Genomic DNA, 23,137 nt, shown 5'->3' with positions numbered 1-23,137 from the left:
TGCTTGGCTTAATTAGCTTTCTTTTTCATTTACAAAGCGTATCTGTCTGGTTTATGAACTTAGTCTCTATTTCCCATTCTTGCAAACCTGTTTAATTAAAGTTTTAACTACTGCATGAGCTTTAGAAACAGTAGAATGACTTTTATTACTAGAAATCTAAATCCTTCTTTTAAACATGATCATATCTACATATACTACACTGGAAATATGACACGACATGCTCCAGAATATTTCTGAATCACACATGATACTACTACTTCTAAATAGATAGCATCCATTTACATTATGTTGCATGTAGTCAATTTTGGTCTTTTTGCACAGAAAGTTGCGCTAGCAGTGGAACTGTGATTAATTTAGCCAGTCACCAAATCAGTCCCCTGAAATCCATTAAAGGTCACCTTTCTTTTTTAGGTATGTACCAGTTTCTAATCTGTTCGTTGATTTCCTCATCCATTATTCTATTCTATCTCTTTCAGAGGTCCATCACTTATCGGACTCCTACCTCTACTAGTATGGCACTATGCTTTGGTTTTCAATTATAGCAACTTGTATCACAATCTTTTTCAGCATGTATCACTTGCTCCCCTTCATGCTATAATAAAAGATTAAATGGTAATTTATTTTTGCTATATGTACAAAAATGAAACCTATTCATTAGAAATATGACCTGAGATACATCTGAAGCTATAGAAATACGTGACATACAGTTTATCATAATGGCTGAATATTAAAAAGCTTGTGGCATAATGGTCAGTGAGCAGAAACCATTTGTGCAATCACTGCCAACTAACAACAGTAAAGCAGAAAATATTTTTGCCTCCCCTAATCGCAGATACTGGAGACCCTGCTTAATGACTTGCTACCCATTATACCCAAAATACTCTACAGTTTTATCACACAATTTACTTCACAGAAGTAGAATGTCAACAATAGTGAGTTCTATAATAATGAAAAAAGATAATAGTCATTTTCCCTCCTGTTCTCATTTGAATCTCGTAACCACTGGGGTGATCAAATTTAAAACCTTATTAGTTCTGCTATTGTGACCTAGTCAGACCCTCATTTCAAGATCAGTTTGCAGCACAACACTATGGAGGCAATCTTTTCAAATGAACAATTTACAATTAATATTTCTGCCAATATATACTTGTAAGCTTTACATAATGACAAGCACAATAATATCGAAATTTTCAAATTACAACATTGGCGATCATTGTTTATGGCTGAAAAACAGTGCTATAAAACACAAATTGGCACTAAAGAATTTTGTCAGGGTCTAAATGAGGAAAAGAAGCAAACAAATGTAAAACTTTACACTGTTTTTCTAAATTTGGGAGAGAGAGAGAAAGCATCATCAGGTCATATTTTGTACAATTTTGTGGTGATTAATTCACTCAATGGAAAAATATGAAGTGTATCAAACAACTATAAATCTTTGAAGAGGTGACTTTTTTGTAGTCTTTATATATGTTCTCATCCCAGGAAAGACCATGTAAGGTAAGAAAAATACTGCAGAAAATACATTTTAACCAGATTTTCATTTAGACTAAATTGGTCTATGTCTCTTAACATTAAGAGAGCGAAGATGGTTCACACCAACTGAGATTGATCCTATGAGAGTATGCTTATATGGTCACAACTGGGGTTGTCAGTGCTTTTAAAGAAGTTACTGTGCTTCAGCTAGCATTGGTAGGCAGACACGTCATCCCTGTTACCTCATTGCAATGTCAAGTATACATTTTCCACTTGAGTTGCCTTCAGCAGTTCCAAAAGGGAGCCCAGGTGAAACCGAGGGAAAAATGGACACTTAGGAAGAACACTTTGGGGGTGAACTATTGCTATATAATATGTATATATATATATATACATATCAAAAGTGTTACAACTGCTGTTGTTTCCCTACACTAATAAAGATTGAAATTAGTCTTCTTCATTAGACTAGAGTAGTATCATGCATGTGGTCAGTTTATATGAATCACTTCAGGATGCAGTACCTCCAGCTGTGGGGAAGTGAAGAAGGCAGGAAAGTGTGTGTGCATGTAGAAACGGGAGACAAGAAAAGTAATACCTTTTAAAACCCCCAAAGCAGTCACTTGCAGTTACCTGACCATTAATTGATTTGAAAAGAACAGAAAGTCTGCTTAATTTCTGCTCCAAAGGCAGCAATGGAATTTGGTCAAGAAAGAAAAAAAAGTCATGGTCTGGGACTCTGAACCCATGATTAACCATACAGATGATGAAACAACCCCGTATCTTGTCTACTTCACAGGACCGTGTTCTAGCCATTATTGGTAAGTGGATACAATTCTTTCGCCATGTCACTGGCTGAGTTTACCACCCTAAATATATTTACATAAGATAGAAAGAGGACTTTTGCGCTGCTGTAGAATGAAATAATGAACAGTAAGATTTATTTATGTTATTCAGAGTAGACTTTTTTGTTTCAGCATATTTTCCTTCAATTTGCAAACACAACACTATCCATGACCCCAACATTGCTCCATGAACTACTAAGCAAACATCTAGAAGTTGAGAAGATGAAGTCCTAAACTGTTTGGGATAAATACTGTTTTTCCTAAAAACCCTTTATTCTGATGCCTAAGTATGTATTCCAGTGCCAGATTTCAGACCACCAATGACATTTGTATCCATAGTTTAGAAAGAAAGAAAGAAAATAATTTGCTGGAATTAAAATATGTGAAAGCATTTTATTAACTATGAAATGTTTTAAAATGTTACTGCATTTTAATCACTTGCTGCTCACTTTTTAAAAAATCTTCATAAAGACAACCTATTGAGCTTCCCATTGAGATGATTACACTTGTGTGTGTCTTTTCTAACCATCTGATATCTTGGCAGCACATCAACTTTCAGTGAAACAGAAATCAAATGTGTTTCGTTAAAGAAAAAAAAGCCTACAAAATACATCCTCTCTTAAATAAGAGAACATATAACAAATATATCATTCCTCTAAATGTGACATAATACATTTAAAAATTAGTATTGAGTGTCATAAAATCATAGGACAGTTCATGTTGGAAGGGCCCTGAGAAGGTCTCTAGTCCGATGTCCCACCCAAACCAGGGTTAGCTATAAGGTCAGACCAGGTGGTTCAGAGCAGGGCTTTATCCAGTTGGATCTTAAACATCTTCCGTCTGGTCTGAATCTCTCTGTATTTCAAGTTATGCCTACTGTCTTGTCCTCCTGTCACTACGAAGAGCCTGATTCCATCTTCTTGCAAATCTCCCCATAAATACTGGGGTGTTGATGTTAGGTGACCCCAAAGCCTCCTCTCCTCCATGATGTCCTGCTGTCTCATCTTCTCTTTACAGGGCAAGTGCTGCAGCCCCTAGCCAGCTTGGGTTCCTTCTGCTGAACTCACTCCAGGTTATTGATGTATTTCCTGCCCCAAACTGGACATTGGAAGGCTATGTACTGTCTATGACACAATGGTACTTTTCTTTTCTTAAAATAGTATTTGTGCCCCTGTCACAGCCCTATTCAGAATGCTTGCATTTAAAACCCATCAAAATGCCTCAGCGTCCTAAGAGATAATTTCCTAGAAAATAAAGACCTTCCTAATAGCATTATTACCCTTTCTTATGCTGGTTTCTACTCAGTGTCCAGCAAATGGAAGCCTGACAGGAGAAGTAAATTGGTGACCATAACTCTGATGAATATTTACACCACAGAGAACTTCACAACTGACCAGTGGTGGAATGAACCAGCTGAAGCTGCATGCTCTCAGGTGCTGATGCAAGCACTTTCCAGATAGACTGAGGTTATTTAAAAGGCACTTTTCCCAGCTCCTCTCCAATATTTCTGTTCTCCATCCTTTTAGTTTTCAATGATAAAGACATAAGATGCTTGTTTGTCTCTTTTCCCCTACTTATATATATTAGCGCAAGATAGAATGGTACTTCACACGGCTACAGCTAATGCTGGCAATGAGTGTCTGAAGATACATTTCATGCATATGCTGGAGTATACTTCACAATAACCATAGGCTGCATAACTACAGGGATTTACTGAAAGCCAAGACAAGTGTTACTCCAAGTTGTCTACAGAGCATTTAAAAAACTTCCCCATGGTTTATTACTATGGCAGATTAAAATAGTCTTTGAACACTACTGAGACTCGTTACGCGCGGTGTTCACAGCTATGCCATCTTAAAAGAGATGCTGATTTTTGCATTTTAGAGTGCTGCTTCCCTAATTAAACTCCCCTCAAAAAGGAGAGGGGGAGCGAAGGGAGGAGAAACGATTAAAAAAACCTTTCTCCCTCCTGTAGATGCAGCTGTCATTTGTGTCTTGCTTCAGATGCACACTAATAGAGAGTTGCTGACTACTTATTTTATCACAATTGCACATTTTATTTACACTTTATTTTATTTTATTATATTTTATTACAACTTTTTAGTACTTCTGGTTTTAGTCTGAATAGTAGCTGTGAAAACTAGTGTTGATGGTATTTCTTTTATTGTCTCAGTGTTGCCCAAATCAAATGGCCTCACTTCAGAGGTAATAGGATATGTTGTTTCTGTTTTGTTTTGTTTTCTATAAGCTGATCCTTCAAATTCTGTACACTCTGGGAGAATCACATTATGCTGACTCTTTCCCTTTAATATAAGAGTTCCAGAGGTCACAAAGCATCTACATGGAAACTCCCTTGCCTTCACTGAGTTTCAACAAATACAACCAACAGAAATATGAGAGAAATGGCACTGATGATACACACAACCTTTTAGCAATCTTACTGTTGCTGTCTGTACTCTGAAGAGGAAAATATGTTTAAAATGTTACAGATACTATTTTATAGACAGAATCATAGAATCAGTAAGGTTGGAAAAGACCTCCAAGATGACCTAGTCCAATCGTCTCCCTACCAACATTATTATCCACTAAACCATGTCCCTAAGTACCACATCCAACCTTTCCTTAAACACCCCCAGGGATGGTGACTCCACCACCTAAATTATAAATATTATGGATATGATTTAAGGAATTAAGACCTAAGTACATGGAACAATGAGTAAATATTAATATAATATTAATAATCACCTTTATACCATGGCGGGGTGGGGGGTGGAGGTTAAAAGACTGTCCAGAAAACTCCAAATTATCATTTTTGGCATTGCCTTTTTTTTTCTCTCTTTTTTTATGCATTTTTGGAAAAATATATAACTCTTTTCTCTGAAGACAAAAGACAGTGTATCTATATATTTCTTCCTGAAATTCAACTTTCTGTTCTTAACCTTTTTTCTCTTCATGGATCTTCCCTAAATATTAGACAACCAAAAATCTAATGCAAAGCAAAAACGTCTCTCCCTACTTTATAGTGGTTCTGAAAAATGCCGAATTTTAGAAATCTAGCTTTGCTGAACTTCATTACTGGGGCTAAAGATCTACAGAACCTCAGAAATTCGTTATGGATATAGGAAATCATTCCAGTTTTGTTGCGTTGCCTTTATAACTTGAAGACTCTGTACCAATATTCATTCTCATCATTTGCATTTAAAGAAATGGAGTCCAGTCATGCAAGGACTCTGCATATGGAAACAGAATCAAAATCAATGGAAACTCTATTTAGGAGATTTGCAAGGATATAATCAATGCTGAAGAGTCATGACAGAGCAGTATTGCTGGAAAATAACAAGAGCTTTTATTGACTTAAAAAAGTCCCATCAGTACCTAACTATAATTAGTGCAAAATAAACTGCATAGATACCACGAGATATGCATTCCGTGCATACAGACATTTAAAAACATAAAAACATTTTGGATGACTAAGAGCTTTTCATCTAAGGAGAAGCTTGACTGTTACTACTTCCTTTAGATACATGAATTGCAAAGACAGAAAGATATGAAGACTACAATTACTCACTCCAAAGGAAAGATGTTCCAAAATTTGTAGTCTCCAAGGACAGTGCTGTGAACCTGTAGAGTTGACTGCTCTCATTTCTGTTGATCCCACCAGCAACCTTGTCAATGTGGATCGCCACATTCTGTGCTGACAAGCCCAACAGAGACAATGGACTTTGAGGAAGGGAATAGCCATAAGCATAGCCTGTATATCATTATCAGCTGTGATTGCTAGTCTTTTAAAGGTGACAGCCAACATGGCTTCAATAAGGGCAAATTGTGCCTGACAAATTTGTTGGCCTTCTGTGGCCTTACAGCAGTGGTTGATAAGGGAAGAAGAACTGACATCAGCTACCTGGACTTCTGCAAAGCATTTGACACTTTTCTGCATGACATCCTTGCCTCTAAATTGCAGAGACATGGATTTGACAGAGGGACTACTTGGTGGGTAAGGAATTGGCTGGATGGTCACACTTAAAAGAGCTGTGGTCAATGTCCAAGTGGAGACCTGTGATAAGTGGTATTCCTCAGTGGTCTGTACTGGGACTGGTGCTGTTTAACATCTTTGTCAGTGACATGGAAAGTGAGATTGAGTGCAGCCTCAGGAAGTTTGCCAATAACACCAAGCTATGTGGTGTAGTTGACACACTGGAGGGAAGGGATGCCATCCAGAGGGACCTGGAGAGGCTTGAGAGATGGACCTCATGAAGTTCAACGAAATCAGGTTGCAAGGTCCTGCATCTGGGTCGGGACAGTTCCAAGCACAAATACAGGATGGATGGAGAATAGATTGAGAGCAGCTCTGAGGAGAAGGACCTGGGCTGTTGGCTGATGAGAAACTCAATGTGAGCTGGCAATGCATGCTTGCAGCCCAGAAAGCCAACCGTATCCTGGGCTGCATCAAAAGAAGTGTGGCCAGAAGGTCAAGGGAAGCAATTCTCCCCCTCTACTCTGCTCTCTTACACCTGCAGTACTGAATTCAGTTCTGGGGCCCACAACATAAGAAGTACGTGGACCTGGAGGAGTAAGTCCAGAGGAGGGCAATAAAGATGATCAGAGAGCTGGAGCAACTCTACTATGAAGACAGGCTGAGGGATTTTGGATTGCTCAGTCTTGAGAAGAGAATGCTTGGGACAGATCTTACAGCAGCCTTCCAGTACCTTAAAGGGGGCCTACAAGAAAGCTGGAGAGGGATTTTTTTACAACAGCATGCAGTGATAGGGCAAGGGGTTTGCTTGAATCTGAAAGGGTACTCCAACAAGTGGACAGAATAACCAGGTTTTGGTCATATCTTAATGCAGTATGGGATCTTTGTCTGGAAGAAATATAACAACCTGCATGACAAGAGGAATACACGAATTTATACTGTGATCACTATATTTAATAGCTGCTGATGGGATTTATTCCTATGAAATCTCTACTCCTATTTCAAACTCATTTATAATTTTTTCCTTCCCAGTTTAATGATGCACCTCATAGTAAAACTAGAAAATTTACTGATGCTTGTTTTAGACCTACAGAACAGTAATGTAATGATATATTTCTGCACTGTCATAATGTGAGAAAAAGGAAGTAAATATCTCCTTATTCACATCTTCAGAGCAGTTTTGCAAGATGCCACACTTAAATGCAACATTGTTTTGCTGAACCATTCAGTGCTATAACATTGTCTCCTCATAGCTTAACAATATCCCTGGACAAAAGTTTTTAAAATTACATTTTCTAGTGGCTCACCAGTAATTCCTAAATCAGCTATGGTGTTAAGAAACAAACAATGACACGTAAGAATGAGAATTAGCACACCAAGCTCTTGCAGACCTGGACAACTGTGATAGACAGAAGAAAGATTAGTTCAGCAAGTTGCTGAACGGACTTAATTTTAAATGTTACTAGTTTAATCCCAATTTTAATATTATTTTCCTTCTCATAAACCTTAATTTATTTGTGTTACTGAAAACATACCATGACTCAGCCATCTGTGATAGATTACTATAGATTTTTGAATCTGCATTAGTGCATCTAAGATAAATGACTTTTAATATGCTTAATTTCAAAATATATAAAGTGTTTTAAAATACCAACATTTATTTTTAACAAATTAAATTATATTGACTTTTAAAAGAAGTCCTGCCTTGGAAGAATTATAATTTAAATAGTTTTCAGGAATCATTGTAATGATTTCCTACTTAAAGCTAATTCTCTTGTGAATCCATGGAAGACAAAACAAAACCTGATTTATGGGATCTACACTGTGCAATATTATCTATATACAAGCTGACATCTCAAGGGCTAAATGGTGATTTTCTATTCTTTAAATTCCTTTCAGGAGGAAGTTACACTAGCTTATCCAAATTAAATTATGAGTTATACGTTTGTGAAGTGTATTACAGTCTTCTAGGGATTTACATGACACAACTCATTTCACCTGGACTTTCAACTAGATTAGAAACAAGAACAGGATTTTTATTCAGCAAGTTTGTACCATTTTTCCACCCATCAAAGTACATTTTCAAAAAGTGAAGTACCATGTCATTCATAATTTCTGACTACCTGAATAATGCAAAATGGAAGGTCAGAATGGACCCATTATAGATGTCTCACCTAAACTAGAATGTAGCCATTTTTATTTTCAAAATGTAGCTATATTTTTTCCTCTTATTTAATCCTTTTAGAAATGAAGGACTGAAAAACAGGATTTTTCAGCTGTGGACTTAAGACACCTGAACACAAGTCAAAATACATGGAACCTGCCCTTTGATAATAATGTCTCTGTCTATATGGTATCTCATTACTTTCAGTTATTAACAGATAGTAAATGAAAACTAACTTATTTTAAGTAATAAGACAACACAGTATTCCTGTAACAAATTATCCCATAACAATCACCAAACAGATTGAATACAGATGATTCATTCATCTATGATAGCATAACTACAGACCCACAGACCGTATCATCTATCACCCATCTAGTGGAACACCAAATGAAAATACCTTCCAACTCACAGTTATTTGCATAGCTTTCTTCACAATGAAAGTCTGCTCACCACTGAAAGCATGCCCTCATTAATTCTGTCAGTTGACATCAAACAAAATTTGCAGAGCAACAGACAGACTTCATACATTTCACTGACCTTCCACATAAAATGTCCAACATGGCACAATTCTTTATATAACCACCACCTCTCTGCAAAACCGCTATACCTGCAAGTAGCTCCATAAGCACATGAACCCCACTATACACGATTCATGATTCTCACTTTTCTGTACGTGGGAAATGAAATAACTGCTCTGCAGTGAGCCAGGTTGTTTTCTTGGCAAGAAGAAATTCAGATCGATCACTGGAGCAGCAAGAGGCCTAACTACACGTTGTGTTTTTTTTAGTGTACAGGCATATATATTCCACCTCAGACATTAGGAGCAAGGATTTTCAAATATTCCTCTAAGGTCAGCATATATCAGTTCCACATCACTTTTCACCCATACCAAAAAGGAGTCAGAACAATAGATAAGAGTATCATTTTAATACCTTCAGGTCTACTTTTTGCACATGTTCAGAAACTCTCAATTTTATTAAGAGAATCATTTTTATGTTGATCTGGATTAATTTAATGTATATAAATAGATAGACATAAAATCTTCATCATCAACAGCAATACTTTCAGGTTTGTAATAATAAAGACTGTCTTCAGATATATCAAATAGGAATCAAAATCCTATCAAAATCCTAGTCAAAAAGTTTGTTTCTTAGCATAACCAGTCATCTGTTTTAGTAAGAAATATCCTAGTCAGACACCTGCTTGTGGTTTTATTGCAAAAATAATATTTATTTTAGAAAAAATTTGCCACTTTGTTTTTTTATTATCTAAGCTTTTGCTTTACCTAGTCCTGCAAAAAGTATTATTTACATTGTCTACACATACACACAATTAAGGGACAATGGGATGTAAAAAAACCTTAAAAGTTGTAATAGCCCAATAATGTATTCTTCAGCTAAAAACAACTTTCTACAGATTAAGCAAAAGACTCTGAGACAATTTCCATGTGATCAGATAGAAAAAAAAAGAAAGAAAGAAAAAAAGAAAAGAAAATAAAAAGTACATTTGAATTACTGGTATTAATATTTCTAACAATAAATTAACCTAACCTGTTTTTACAAAGACAAATGAGAATCATCACTCAGTCTTCTATACCCCCATGTGATACACTAACCTACAGGTTCTTACACTATTCTTCACACACTCTCAGCTATTATGCTCCAACACCTTTGTCCACTTGGCCAAGAACACCCACAGAAGTTAACAAATAGTTCAGAGTTTTAAGGCATTTGAATGTACAGCATAATTAATTTCCTATAATTGGAATTTAAGTTATTAAACATCTTTCATATTATCAAAATTTCCATTCCGTTTCAAAAATACAGACAAATAATGTTCATAATATAGAATATTGAAAAGTAACACTTGACATTATTTTCTATTGCAATCTTTTTCTGACATTGCTACAGAAATTAATGAGGAATACTGAATTACGAATACCAGTCTTACCACTTATAATATCAGCAATAATATCAACGATATCAAGGAACAAGTACTTTCTTTAGGATATAGGTTTACTCAGATAATAGGTTTTGACTCAGTAGCACATGTTATTCCTATGTTTTTATTTCTTTTGTGTGATAGCTAGTCTTAGCTGTAGATATCCATAGTTTTTGAACATCAAAATCTTCTCTTAGCATTTATTATTTCAGCCTTTTGCTTCAACAGAAATGTCAGAATTTCTTTCTCAAACTGAGATGTTTGTGAATTTTTTAGTAAAACAAAAGTGATATGGACTGCAAAAGAAAAAAAAAAAAGGCACAGACATAACCCACAGAGCCCAACAGCCCGTCAGTGCTGCCATTAACTAGGGCTCATTGAGACCACACTCAAATTGTTGATTTGAATTGCAGCTGCCAAGTACTTCTTAAATATTCACTACACCAGAGCAAGAATCATTATCCAAATGAATTGAGTCTCAGACTGCCATACTGTCTAAGAGCTCCCAGGGTCATTCATATCTTAGTGTGGGAAACTAGGGATTTACCATCCCAGCTCTGTGCCTATTCTGTTCTATACCTGGGAAAAAGAAACCCTTTCAAATAAGCGTTTTCATCAAAATGATACTGTTTCCACAAAAACTTTTGATTTACATCTACTAGTAATTTATTTCCAATCAGCCCCAGTAGGAAGGGCTATCTGTCAGAGTAAACTAAGTCCTGGAGTACTCGAGAGTCTACTCTTTCTGCAATTCTTTTTCTGATAGAATAATTTACTCCAAACCAGTCCCACCATATTCCCTACAGATTCCTACAGACTGCAGGAAAGGCAGTCATCTGTGAGGGTTCTTTGTCTCAAAAATAAAGGAAGAAAAAGAAAAAAAGGACCCACCTCTCCCTCCCCATCCCCCCCCCACCAAAAAAAAAAAAAAGAATATCTGACCTTAATTTGCCAGCCATAGTATGACACAGCAGATGGACTCTCTAACTAAAAAATCAGAGCCCTATAATCTTATTTAAAAAAAATGATGTATGCTTACCTGCCTGGATATGTGATATTCTAAGAAATAAGCATTATTTGCACACATGTACCTTTCATGAGAGAGTGAGTAGCTTTGTGTAGCATTTCTCCTCTCATTAAAAAGGAGACAGGTACAACACTGACACCCTGTTAAGGACAGATAGAAAGAAAATACTAGAAAGTTCTCGTTGTCTAGGATACTGATTTAAAATCCACTGAAAAGCTGCACTATTCCTACAAAGACTCAGAGACTAAGGCTTAAAATACTTACTTGATAATGTCTCCTTCAAGAGCAATCACTCGTTTAATGATCTTCTGTTCAGGGTTTCTAGGAGACCTGAGACAGGGGATAAGGTTATACAATCAGTAATGTTCCCGTTGTTTTAAGAAAATGAAAAGAAATTCCACAAAGAAATAGACACTATTAAAGTCATTAGGAGATTCCAAGTTCTCCTTGATATAGCATCAATCATGATATTCCATCCTGAAGTGAAGCTACTGTAATCATTCTCATTGCAAACCATCATTGAAGAGCAGATACTGAAAAATGACCTGCATACGAACACTACAATAATCAACATACCTTTTATCATGAAAAATATACTTCACATCATTAGAAATAAAATGTCCCACTATTGAAGAAGAGGGTACCTTTGCAAATAGATTCATATGTTAAAACCCAAATTCTCCATGAAACTGTAACATCATATTGTGTTTAAACATGAATGTCATTCATTCACCTTGGGAAAAAAAAATAATAATCCCTATGTTATATTGATATTTATCACTAATTTAGTTAAACCTTGCCTAGGGAATTGTGGAGGGTTTAAAAAGACAAGTAAAATTTTCTCCAGCTATCAAGGATTCTTAATATAATACCAAGCTTTCACTTCAAGTTATGAAATATATGAATATACTGAGTGGATTATGATCATGCATTACATAGTATTACAAAAAACAAAGTTGAAGTTGCATGCCCAGTCTGAATAGTCCAACTTTCTGAATGTATATTAAGAGATAGGAAGATTAAGAGATAGGAACCCTAGAAGTGTTATTCTATTTCAGTTTAATGATAGACTAACGTAGACCCATGTGCACCAAGGACTTTCTTTCCTACATACTTTACGTCATTTTCTTTTATTTTTAACTTTTAATTATTTAACTATGCAAACTTAGTAGAGTGTTTTTATGTTATTTTAAAAAATCTTTTTATCTGCTGCTTGTATATTGAAAAGGCAGTGAATTTTTTGATTTTCTGCTGATGCTCAGGTTCTTTATATTAGACTCCAAGTACAGCCTGCTAGCAATGCAATAACAAACCTGTATATTACAGGATTTGTGCCTGAAAACATTGGCCATGCCATCTTCACAATGTAAATTTGAGCTCACCTCTGGTCAAGAGGTAGCACACTAAGACTACATTTTCTTAAAAAGCAAAGCTAAGATTAAAAAACTTGCTTTTAGTGACTTCAAGACTACAGGCATTTGCAGTTCACTTTCACTTCCAAAAGTTAAAAAGAAAAATTGTTTCAGGTGAATTCAAAAATAATTTTTTAATTTGAATTCAGAAAGTATTCCAAATGTTTCAATAGTTTTACTTTTGTGTCAATATATTTGCAATATATTTATATTTCAATGTAATGAAATAAAATTAAAGGAGCATAATTTTGAATTTCAAAAGATCTGATATATTCACTTTACAGTTTAAAAACCTGAAAACCCTATTTTCACAAAGCAGTGTGGAACAGTGAACATGAATAAGGACCATATTTTGATTCCCTAGTCAGCACTGGAATTTTCAAGTCATTTTTGTGAAACATTTACAGTAAGATTTTATTTAGTATAAATTTTACCCAAAGAGCTGTATATTCCAGTTTACTCTTCTCTTTCATCTCAGGTTGAGAATACACATTTTTGTAATATTTTTACATTTCAGTCTTGGGCAGAATTAATCAAGTTTTAGATGTTCATATGATTCAAATATCTGGAGGATCCACAGCACTTTCTCATGCTGTTTCCTAGCAGGCTTCAGTGCACGCTCTAGCAGGCGTTGGCCTTCTCTCATTCTAAATTAGAGGGCAGCCTAAATAAGAATGTTTTATTATTACATGCTATTCTACATTTAAAATACTTGTAAAAACTATTTCATTGTTAATTATCATTTATACACATATACTCAGATTTTAGCATTTTCCTGTAAAAATTTAACTAATGGAAATAACACATACTGTTTGTGATGAATTGTGCATTTGTTAAAGACTGAATGAAAACAAATTTTAGGTTCACTCTTTCAAAATTCTGTCCTGTTTTAACACTTTACTTTCAAAGGTTCTTTGAAATGTCCCATGTTAGCATTTACACTTGATTAGTACTTATATATTGTAGTGAAAGTACTAACATCTCCCTTAATTTGCCTTCATTCTGAAACACACAAACAAACAAACAAGCAAACAAAACAACATCACCAAAACAACACCTCACATCTTTGAGGAAGACTAAACATGTCTCTGAGATATGAGTTCTAAAGTATGGGTAATTTTCTGCTACTAATGACATATTTAACCAAAACACATAATTTATCAAAAAGACTTAAAGGAATTCCTTCTAGATAGTTATTATAACTCATGAATATTTTTAATATTTGAAGCCAGAATAATTTAAAATAAACTTTATATTAACATTTTGATTCAAAGTCATGAAAATGGCAAAGGAATGGTAAGAGAGGGAGTAGCAGGCTCACAACCACTTTTAAATCAAGGATTTTCAACAGGAGATCAGAATGCTTTGTTCAAGAGCCACGTTAAACAAACAGGAGGTGAGAGAGACTAGTTCTGAAATGATGGATATTGATGCCTTCCTGAAAGGTGCTTAGTATAACAGTGGGATTTCATTGATTATGGAAATAACAATAACATGCAGACATAGGCAATTTCTGTCTTTGAAATTTCAACATATTCAGCTACAGATAAAATTAAACAATAAAGTGGGGAAAGAAACAAACAACCAGTAATCTTTTAGTACTCCTCTCTCACTAATATCTGCATGAGATAAGAAAAAATAATATTTGAAAATGGGATTTGTTCAAAACAGAAGGAAATAGATGAAAAAATGAAAGAAACTGTTGATCTACTTCTTTGCACCGCTCCTAAATTACACTGTTTCTTCATTCTCCTTACATAAAAGGTCATGTTCAGACAAGTTCATTTCAAACAATATTGTGTGGGAAGAAATGAGATTTCTAACACACAATGAATATTTTTCTCCCAAAGATGGCATTCAGAAGATATAAATATCATTAATATGAATTAATAACAACCATCCATACACTTAACAGACAGATCCAGATCTTATGTTTCACAGAGGGGTCAGTTTGGACACATCTTAACCATTTTCTAAATCGGTCTCTAAAACAGTTAAGTCCATATTTTCCCTAGTAAATATACTTTCTCATTTACATAAAATCGTTTCTCACTATGCGTGAATTAGGGACAATAGAGCAAGTAGAAACAGTCAGGATGACTATGAAAATCTCAAGCACATTACAAAAACTAATGCTTAAGTAGCAGGTAGCAACACATCAGGAATGCACTAGGAAAAACATCTCTGGAAAATAAATCCACTTGCTAAATACAGATTGAATTCTATTCCACTTATAGTCACTTTTCCTTTTTTTGTAAAGAAAAGTAGAACAGGCAAGTCTAGCAGTGTGTCTCTCAAGTTTGATGATAATTCATTGTTAACAACTTCTATTTAAGCTGAACTATTATTTTTTTTTCAAGCACCTCAGAAGAACAAACACTGTAATACAAAAAGAAAGCAATGATCTCTGTAGCATCCAAGACTGATAAATATTTTAGATTTTTATCTGTCAAAACAATTCTTTAAACTTCACCTACAGATCACCTGATGGCTGGCTGCAAATAACAGAACAAAGGAGAAACATCCTCTCTGTCTGAAACACCATTTGTTGATGGGACATTTCACTCTGCCTTACCAACAATTTCTGATTTGTTCGTAAAAGTGAGCTTATGCACGGTGCAATGCAGAAATCCCAGCCTCATTCACAAAGTCATGAATAATGACGTCAAAATCCAGATTCAGAGCTTTAAGGTAAAAAATAAATACCAAGGGAACACCAGACATGTGGTATCTATTTGTATTCAGTTTTCCAGATGCAGCCTTAGCAACTCAGTATAAGCAACCTGACATAATTAATTTCTAGTAATAATCCTAGCCTTCTCCTAAACCTAGCTGGATATCCTAAACCTGTATGTTTGTCTTGCTCTTTCAGCTGTAGAGCCATCATCTACACACAGCTTTAATTAAAAACTAATGAGCAATTCCACTACAGTAAAAGAAGAAAAACAAATGCCTATGCCATCAGGACATCATTAACTTTGGATTAAAGCCTGTCATGTTGGGCAACTTGTTTGAAAAGGAAATAAGCGAGTTAGGTTAAGTAGAAGAGAAGGTGGATCACCCCAGCAATTAGGGCAGATTCAAATTTCTTATGCATCATCAGCAAGTACTTTAAGATACAATATTCTAATCTCCAGCCTGCACAGTATTCTGGCACTTTTCTCTCTCCAGCTGATACTGGTGGGAAAAAAAAATAATAAAAAAATAAAAAAAGAAAACAAAAAAGAAAAAGGAGAATACATAGGAACCTTATCCTGCTTACACACACATTAGATTCAAAAGTTAAAAGATATGCTTTAGAAGTAGAGCTATAAAGAGCTCAATTTCCTTATTACCGAATAAATAAATAAATAAATAAATAAAATAATTTCAGAGCTAAAGATACTGCATATCATCATGGGAAGAAAATATTGAGAAAAGGAAGACTGGTGAGACAGTTACAGCTAGGTTTTTAAAGTGGTACATCCCCAAAATCAGAGTCTGAAATATACTGATAATTGACAAGTTTATAAGAAGAGGTAGTTTATTGAGGAGGGGTATAACAGTTGCTTCTCTGTTTGAAAGTAAGACCTTGTTCTATTTCAGGAAAGTACTGACAACCTTTTAGAGTTATTAGCTCTACTCCACTAAAACTGAAACACTGATTATGTTTTTATTTAAACATACTCTCCTACAGAAAACATAAATATATACATACACACATGAACAAGTACACATACATCAGTTTATACAAGCATGCATTCTTCTATGTTCATTCTTGTATTGGGGAACGTACAGTGTAGGATAGCAGTACTACAGAACACATTTACCTGGAAAACAATTGGAAGGCTGATGACTCTCTGAAGTCTTGCTTTCCTGATTGAATATCTGAGTACTTCAGTCACAATATTACTTCAAAACTTTTCCCCTTCCATCATTTGGATTATTTATTTACTCTAATGGATATTGCCTAGCACAATTTTATATAACTGCTCCGTTAGCTAATTAAAATTTGATCTATAATTAAATTAACGTAGCAATTCTACTTTTTGTATGTGTTACTTAACCCTTTGATTTGTCTAACTATATTGTCTAACTATATTCTTCTCAAAAGTGCTCACAGCAAATCATGTTAAAGAGCTTAGACCTGAAATTTCTACAGGCTTTTCTAGAGGGAGTACTCTTTGGGCTATACCCTAAGATCCCAGCAAAATACGTGAAGGAAAACAGTTAATTCATTTCTACTCCCCAGAGGGATATATTAACATGTGTACCCAAATACTATATGATATAATTCCCTGCCAAGCATGCTGTCTCTGTAATAAATAAAAAAGGAATCCACTGATCCCAGATAATGTTCAAAAACAATGTTTGATGCTCACACAGCAGACACACCAAAAGCAATTATAAACAATTATACTTTTCAACACATATTAGCACAATAGCTCTCATGAGAAGACAAAAATTTGACTTGAATAGCTACAAAATTTAACTAAATAAATACTACTTCATACTACTTCACTACTTTCTTCCTTGAATGAGCACTCAGAGTTTCTAGTTGCATGTGCTGGGAAAAGATGTTATACCGTAAACTCATCATGAAAAAGCAGCTAATATGTTTTAAACAGCTTGAATTGAATACTTTGATGATCTAGAAGTTTAATTTTACCTATCCATTATCTTAGTCAACCTGTTTAGTTTCTTTGTGCTCACTTTTGAAAATTCTTTGAATTTTGATACTGAGCATTTTACAAAACAGGCCATTGAATGGTATTTATTAACAAGTTGAAGTGAAAGGTGCCTGAAGTTTGTGTTGTGTTTAAATTTATCTATTTACATGCATATATATGCATATTACTGTCAGCACATGGTTTTATTTTTCTATGAGATCAAAGGAAGATGTTTAGGCAGCAGATAGAATTTTGCCTTCAGATTATTCAGTTTACTTCAGATCGAGATTTATGTGATTTGATTACCATTTATATGGAAGTGACTGAAACAATGAACACTGTTTTGTTATAGCATGAAAAGACTGAAATAATGGAGACCATCTCCTTCACAAACATCATTTCCACTTTGATTCACGTCATTAATGCTAGATAATAAGGTTTCAATTCCAGAAAACGGGATGAAGGGGGAACCTTTGAGATCTTAATCTAAAGCTGTGATTCAAAGCCATCCATTCAATGACCTCTTCATTTCCCAAAATTCATTCCTGTCTGATTTGAAAATTCCAATACGGTTACAGTTTACACTTCTGGGCATTTCCAAACCTGCTGCAGGATGAAAAATTAGTTGTTTATCTCCTTCTTGAGCCTTCTGGGGATCCAGAAAATAGCCAGAGCAGTAACTAAAATGTAGTTGGAGCCCAAAATAAATGGCACTAATATACCTACAGAATTGGGTACAATTCAAAGTACAATTTTGGTGGCTTTATTTTTAAACCATGCTTGGAGGAAGAGGAAAAACAGAGGTAGTAGCTATCTCATCTTTATTTGCTGGCTTTGCTTAATAAGACAAACAGGGTGTTCTACTTGGTTGAATCATACACTAGATAAAGATGTTTATCATCAAAAACAAGATCTGTGCCCTTGGTCAATGAAGAAGGAGCTTCCCATTGTCAGCATAGTAGCTGATGCTTAAGCTCTGTGCAGTGGGAAATACGTAGCAATATCCATTCTTTCATCACTCCTAGTACAATAGCTAGGATAAAACAGATCCAGCAGATCTATTTATAAAAGTTGTATAAGAATACAAATTTACCGAATATATGCACATATTTTCTAAATCAAAACATTTTAATACGTTCAATTCACTTTTTCCCAATCCATAAGTTTTGTTTTAATTCCATAATTTATGCAGAGATAGATCACAATTAATAATTTGACTTAAACTTAATTTTTTTTTTTTAACCTCATCAGTGAATATTTAATTTCTTTCTAGTCCCAGCAGATACCGAATACAACAATAAACATAATATTTAACTAATAATATCACAGATTCTGAGACAATTTTTACATTGTGGAAAATAGCACAATATAATAGCAGGGGAAAAAAAACTGACTGCACTTATTTCTTTTTTTGCTGTCGTTCCTGCTGCCATATTCTATTGTAAAATTGCTGCATTAGATGTTTCCAGTAATCAGGGCCAGTATCTGTGCTCAGTATTGACCCACCAGAACAGATATTGACCAACCGGATATAGTGAAGAGCCACCAAAAAAATAGTAACAGAAGAGTAATGTAACAGCAGTGGCTTATGGAACTGGGTTTGTGCAGATGAGAGATGAAGAAAAAGGTTTAATTACTGCTCTCAACTATCTGACTGATGATTAGAAAGAAAAGAGTCAGACTTTTCTGAGAAGTGCACAACAGAAAGAGGAAAGGAAACAGCATGAGTTGCAGCAAGGGAAATTCCAGATGGACACCAGAATTAAAAAAAAATGAAAAAAAAAATCACACTGCATGTGGTTAAGCTGCGGTACAGGCTTCACAGATAGACTGAGAAACTCAGAGATGCTCAGAGCTTGACTGGACAAGGCTCTGAGAAGTCTGACCTAACTTCATAGCAGACCTTGCTTTGAGTGGTTGGTAGGCCTAAATGATCAACAGTGGTGCCTTCCAACATATGCTATTTTGTACTTGTAACTATGCAGAGCCTTTGGTCCCATTCAAATATATGAAGAATCATGATTCTGATACCTTAAAAAACAACAAAAACAACAATATGCAGGTTCTGCATGCCGGAAGAGATCATACTGATCATCTTAATGCCTACGGATCCCTTTTTGCTTGTCTTTTTGAACAGTACCTAATTCTACCATAAAGCATTGTATAGAAGGTTATAGAATCATCTCAAACATTCTGAATGACAGTGAGTCTATCATCCAGATAAATTACTTCAAAGTTTAATTATCCTTCCTATTAGGAAATCGCATCTGCATTCAAAATGGAATTTATGCAACTTCAATTTCAAGTTCATGCTTTCTCCTCCAAGGCAAAAAAAACACTCAATGTTTTATTTCTTCTTCATGCAGAAAGATTTGGGCACAACAATTTTCTTAGATTTCTCTTGGATATATCAGCTCCTCAAGCTCCTTAGCATACAGTTAGTTTTCCGATTCCAGAATCATTTTTATGACCAGGCTTCAAACTTTCTCCAACATTTACAATTTCTTCATGGCACACAAACATGAGAAGATTCAGCTGGGTTTACTACTATACTTAACAATAAATTTAGGAGAGTAATCTAGCATTATTATGTTGGCTTAATGCAAAAATTCTTTCCTTTTTTCCTTTTTTATTTTCCATTAATTTCATATATTCAGGCAATAAGCTCATCTTTTTCATAGTAGGAACTGATGTTAAGAGGATACAAAAAGTAACATCTAAACTCTTCTCTGAGTAAACTGCCTGCTAAAACAGTTAACCAATATGTTTTGATTACTACTTGTACTTCACATTCTGTAAAGTGATATATAACTGTTGTAACCAGGTGATTGATTCAGGCCATGCTATAACAACTGGGATGCTTTATTTACTGCCCTGTCTATCCCTATGCTCTTCACAGGCTTAACCAATGATTATGAAGATAACTGACAAAAAAAAACGAGTACTTGACTTTGGATCACAAAGCCATCTGATAGAAATATTACATTACATCTTCACAGTTGAACTTAGCCAATTTACAATGTCTACTATGGCCTACATTTATTACATAAAAGGCAAGCTTCTACTTCAGGATATTATGTGTTAGTAAAAAATAGTCTTAATGAAAACATATATTCTATATTATTGCTATCATCAAAATTGCCTTTACCTAATCATTTTGTAATTTTATTGGTAAGAGCTTCCACGTTTGCTTGACAAATCCTAATTCTGAATTGACTAATCTTAACCATATTTTAGTTTCTACTGATAAGAGTGACAATAAGCCTTGTGATCATTTTGTTCAGATAAGACTTTCTAAAGGCCTTTCTCTTTGTTTGTTTTAAATACTGAAAATGTATTGCAAATTTTGAAATTATTTGCATTTTCCCCTTTGTCTTTCTTCCCCTTCAGATGCTGAAGAGGCATTTTCAAAATGGTATTCCACACTATAAAAAACATGTTTCAGTCCACACTTGCCTGTCAGCAATGTTTGCACCTTTTGACCTTAAACAGTATTATAAATTTAAAGGAACCTCTACAGTTTAGAAATTTTTTCAAACTGAAATATTATACAGAAATCATACATAATTTTCACAATGTTAACAGATAATGACAGGAATGGAAAACGTTCTTCAATTGTTCCTGAATTCCCTCTGTTATGAGACATTTTGAGCATTTACCATTTTTTCATCCATGATTTACAAAATAAGTACTTCAAGACAGCAGTTGCACCAACTGGTTAAGCATAAGTTCCAGTGATGCTTGATTTGTTCAGCAGCTCCACTGGAAAATATGTACAGTGATATAATTAAAAATACAAGGAAAATTATATTTCTAATAATGTCCTGTAATTCTTAATTTAACTCCACATTGTATTAGCATTTATTAGTCAAACCTCTGTTAAAAAGCACTCACTGCCAAAAATATTTATTATTTTACACAAAGTAGTGTTTTGTAACAATTTTAGATTGCAAGCATGTACTTGTTGGAAAGATAGTATTTTAGATTTACTAATTTTTAAATTTCACAGCAATTAAAGCAAAGCATCCCTGAAACTTCATGGGGAATTTTAAGCACACTCTACACAGAAATAACAATCTGAATATCATAAAACATAAAGTCCCAGTGAAGCATTCATACGCTTTGCCATATAGCCATGGAATACACAGGACACGTAAACAACTGCCTCAAGATCTGCAGTTCTTGGATATTCACAATTCTCTCCCCTTCTCACTGCCCCCCATGCCACAGAGAGCTTTAGTTCCTCTCTACATTCTGATTTAGTCTTGAGTCTTCCAGCAGAGCAGGAAAGTATCTCTCCAAAGATAATACATTCAGGAAAAAAAAGTAGATTTTATGGTAAATACACATCCATAACGCATTTCCTGGTACCAGATGCTATTTAGCAGAGATCTCTAAGATAAATTCAGGAGAACAAGAATAAGGATCAGAAATAGCATGGTCAGCAGGACTAGAGAAGTGACTGTCCCCTGGTTTTCGTCTCTGGTAAGGCCGCACCTTGAATACTGTGTTGGGCCCCTCAGTACGAGAAGGACATCAAGGTGCTGGAGCGTGTCCAAAGGGCAACAAAGCTGGCAAAGGGTCTAGAGAGCAAATCTTATGAGGAGTGGCTGAGGGAGCTGGGGTTGTTTAGCCTGGAAAAGAGAAGGCTCAGGGGAGACCTTATTGTACTTTACAATTACCTTAAAGGAGGTTGTAATGAGGTGGGGATCGGACTCTTCTCCCAAGCACCAAGTGATAAGATGAGGGAAAACGGCCTCAAGTTGCACCAGGTTGTCTTAGTTGGATTATTAGGAGAAATTTCTTTACTGAAAGGGTTGTTCATCATTGGAATCAGCTGCCCAGGGAAGTGGTTGAGTCACCATCCCTGGAGGTCTTCGAGAAATGTGTAGATACGATGCTTAGTAGCATGGCTTAGTGGTGGAATTGTCAGTACTAAGTTAAAGGTTGGAATAGATGATCTTAGAGGTCTTTTCCAGCCTGAATGATTCTACGATTCTATGATCTGCACACTTTCAGTGAAATTCAGTTTTCCCTGGTCTATCTACAGCATGCTATATAGCTGCAGCCTCATTTTCAAATGAAACATCAGTTGCAGAAGGTTTTCTTTATTTCAACAGAGATGTTGAAAAGTTATAACAAATAAGCTGGTTCTTAGTGGATAACTTTGGACTTTTCCCCTGTGGAAACTAGATCTACTGTTGCCATGTGACAAAATTAAGCAGGCCTTTTTGAATCCAGCAATCAAAACTATGTATCTGAAAAACTTTCAGAATCACTTACAGGGCAAAGTCAAGACAAAAGAGAGAAAGAAAAAATCAAACATGTCTCCATAAGACAGTAAGTTAACTTTTCAAAATTTCACTATTAGCTAAAGTGAGGCAAGAAAAACAAAAACAAAGCAAACGAAAAACTGAAAAATAATTGTTTCATTAGAGTAAAAATAATTGGTAGACTGCAAAACTGTATGACAATTCACTCTGAAAATTTTAAGATAGTATAGTAACTCACAAGCATAGCTAGTATTTTGAAGTAAAATCACATTTAATAGCCTTCCAGTCTAACCACTTTGAGATTAAATGACTCAGCCGCTTGTAATGCAGACTGTGTAATCACAACAGTTATATGCACTTGACCTTCTTCCTGCTAACAG

General features: G+C 35.0%; 1 protein-coding gene across 7 annotated transcripts in view; it reads right to left on the bottom strand.

Annotated features, from left to right (window-relative positions):
• Nucleotides 1-23,137, bottom strand: part of IMMP2L (inner mitochondrial membrane peptidase subunit 2) — a 460,185-nt gene that overhangs the window by 142,050 nt on the left and 294,998 nt on the right. For 5 of the 7 annotated variants that reach the window (XM_080576908.1, XM_080576910.1, XM_080576911.1 and 2 more), the window contains one exon: nt 11,688-11,753. The exons of 1 other annotated variant lie outside the window; for it this stretch is intronic. In XM_080576908.1, coding sequence (XP_080433034.1) covers nt 11,688-11,753 — 66 coding nt within the window. Of the gene's footprint in view, nt 1-11,687; nt 11,754-22,166; nt 22,504-23,137 lie in introns of those variants that run through there. One more of the 7 variants, XM_080576914.1, reaches the window with a different exon arrangement.

The sequence above is a fragment of the Anser brachyrhynchus genome (genome assembly GCF_964034855.1).
Source record: "Anser brachyrhynchus genome assembly, chromosome: 1".
Lineage (NCBI taxonomy): Eukaryota > Metazoa > Chordata > Aves > Anseriformes > Anatidae > Anser > Anser brachyrhynchus.
The sequence above is the reverse complement of the archived record's forward strand: the minus strand, read 5'-3'. Positions and strand labels throughout refer to the sequence as shown.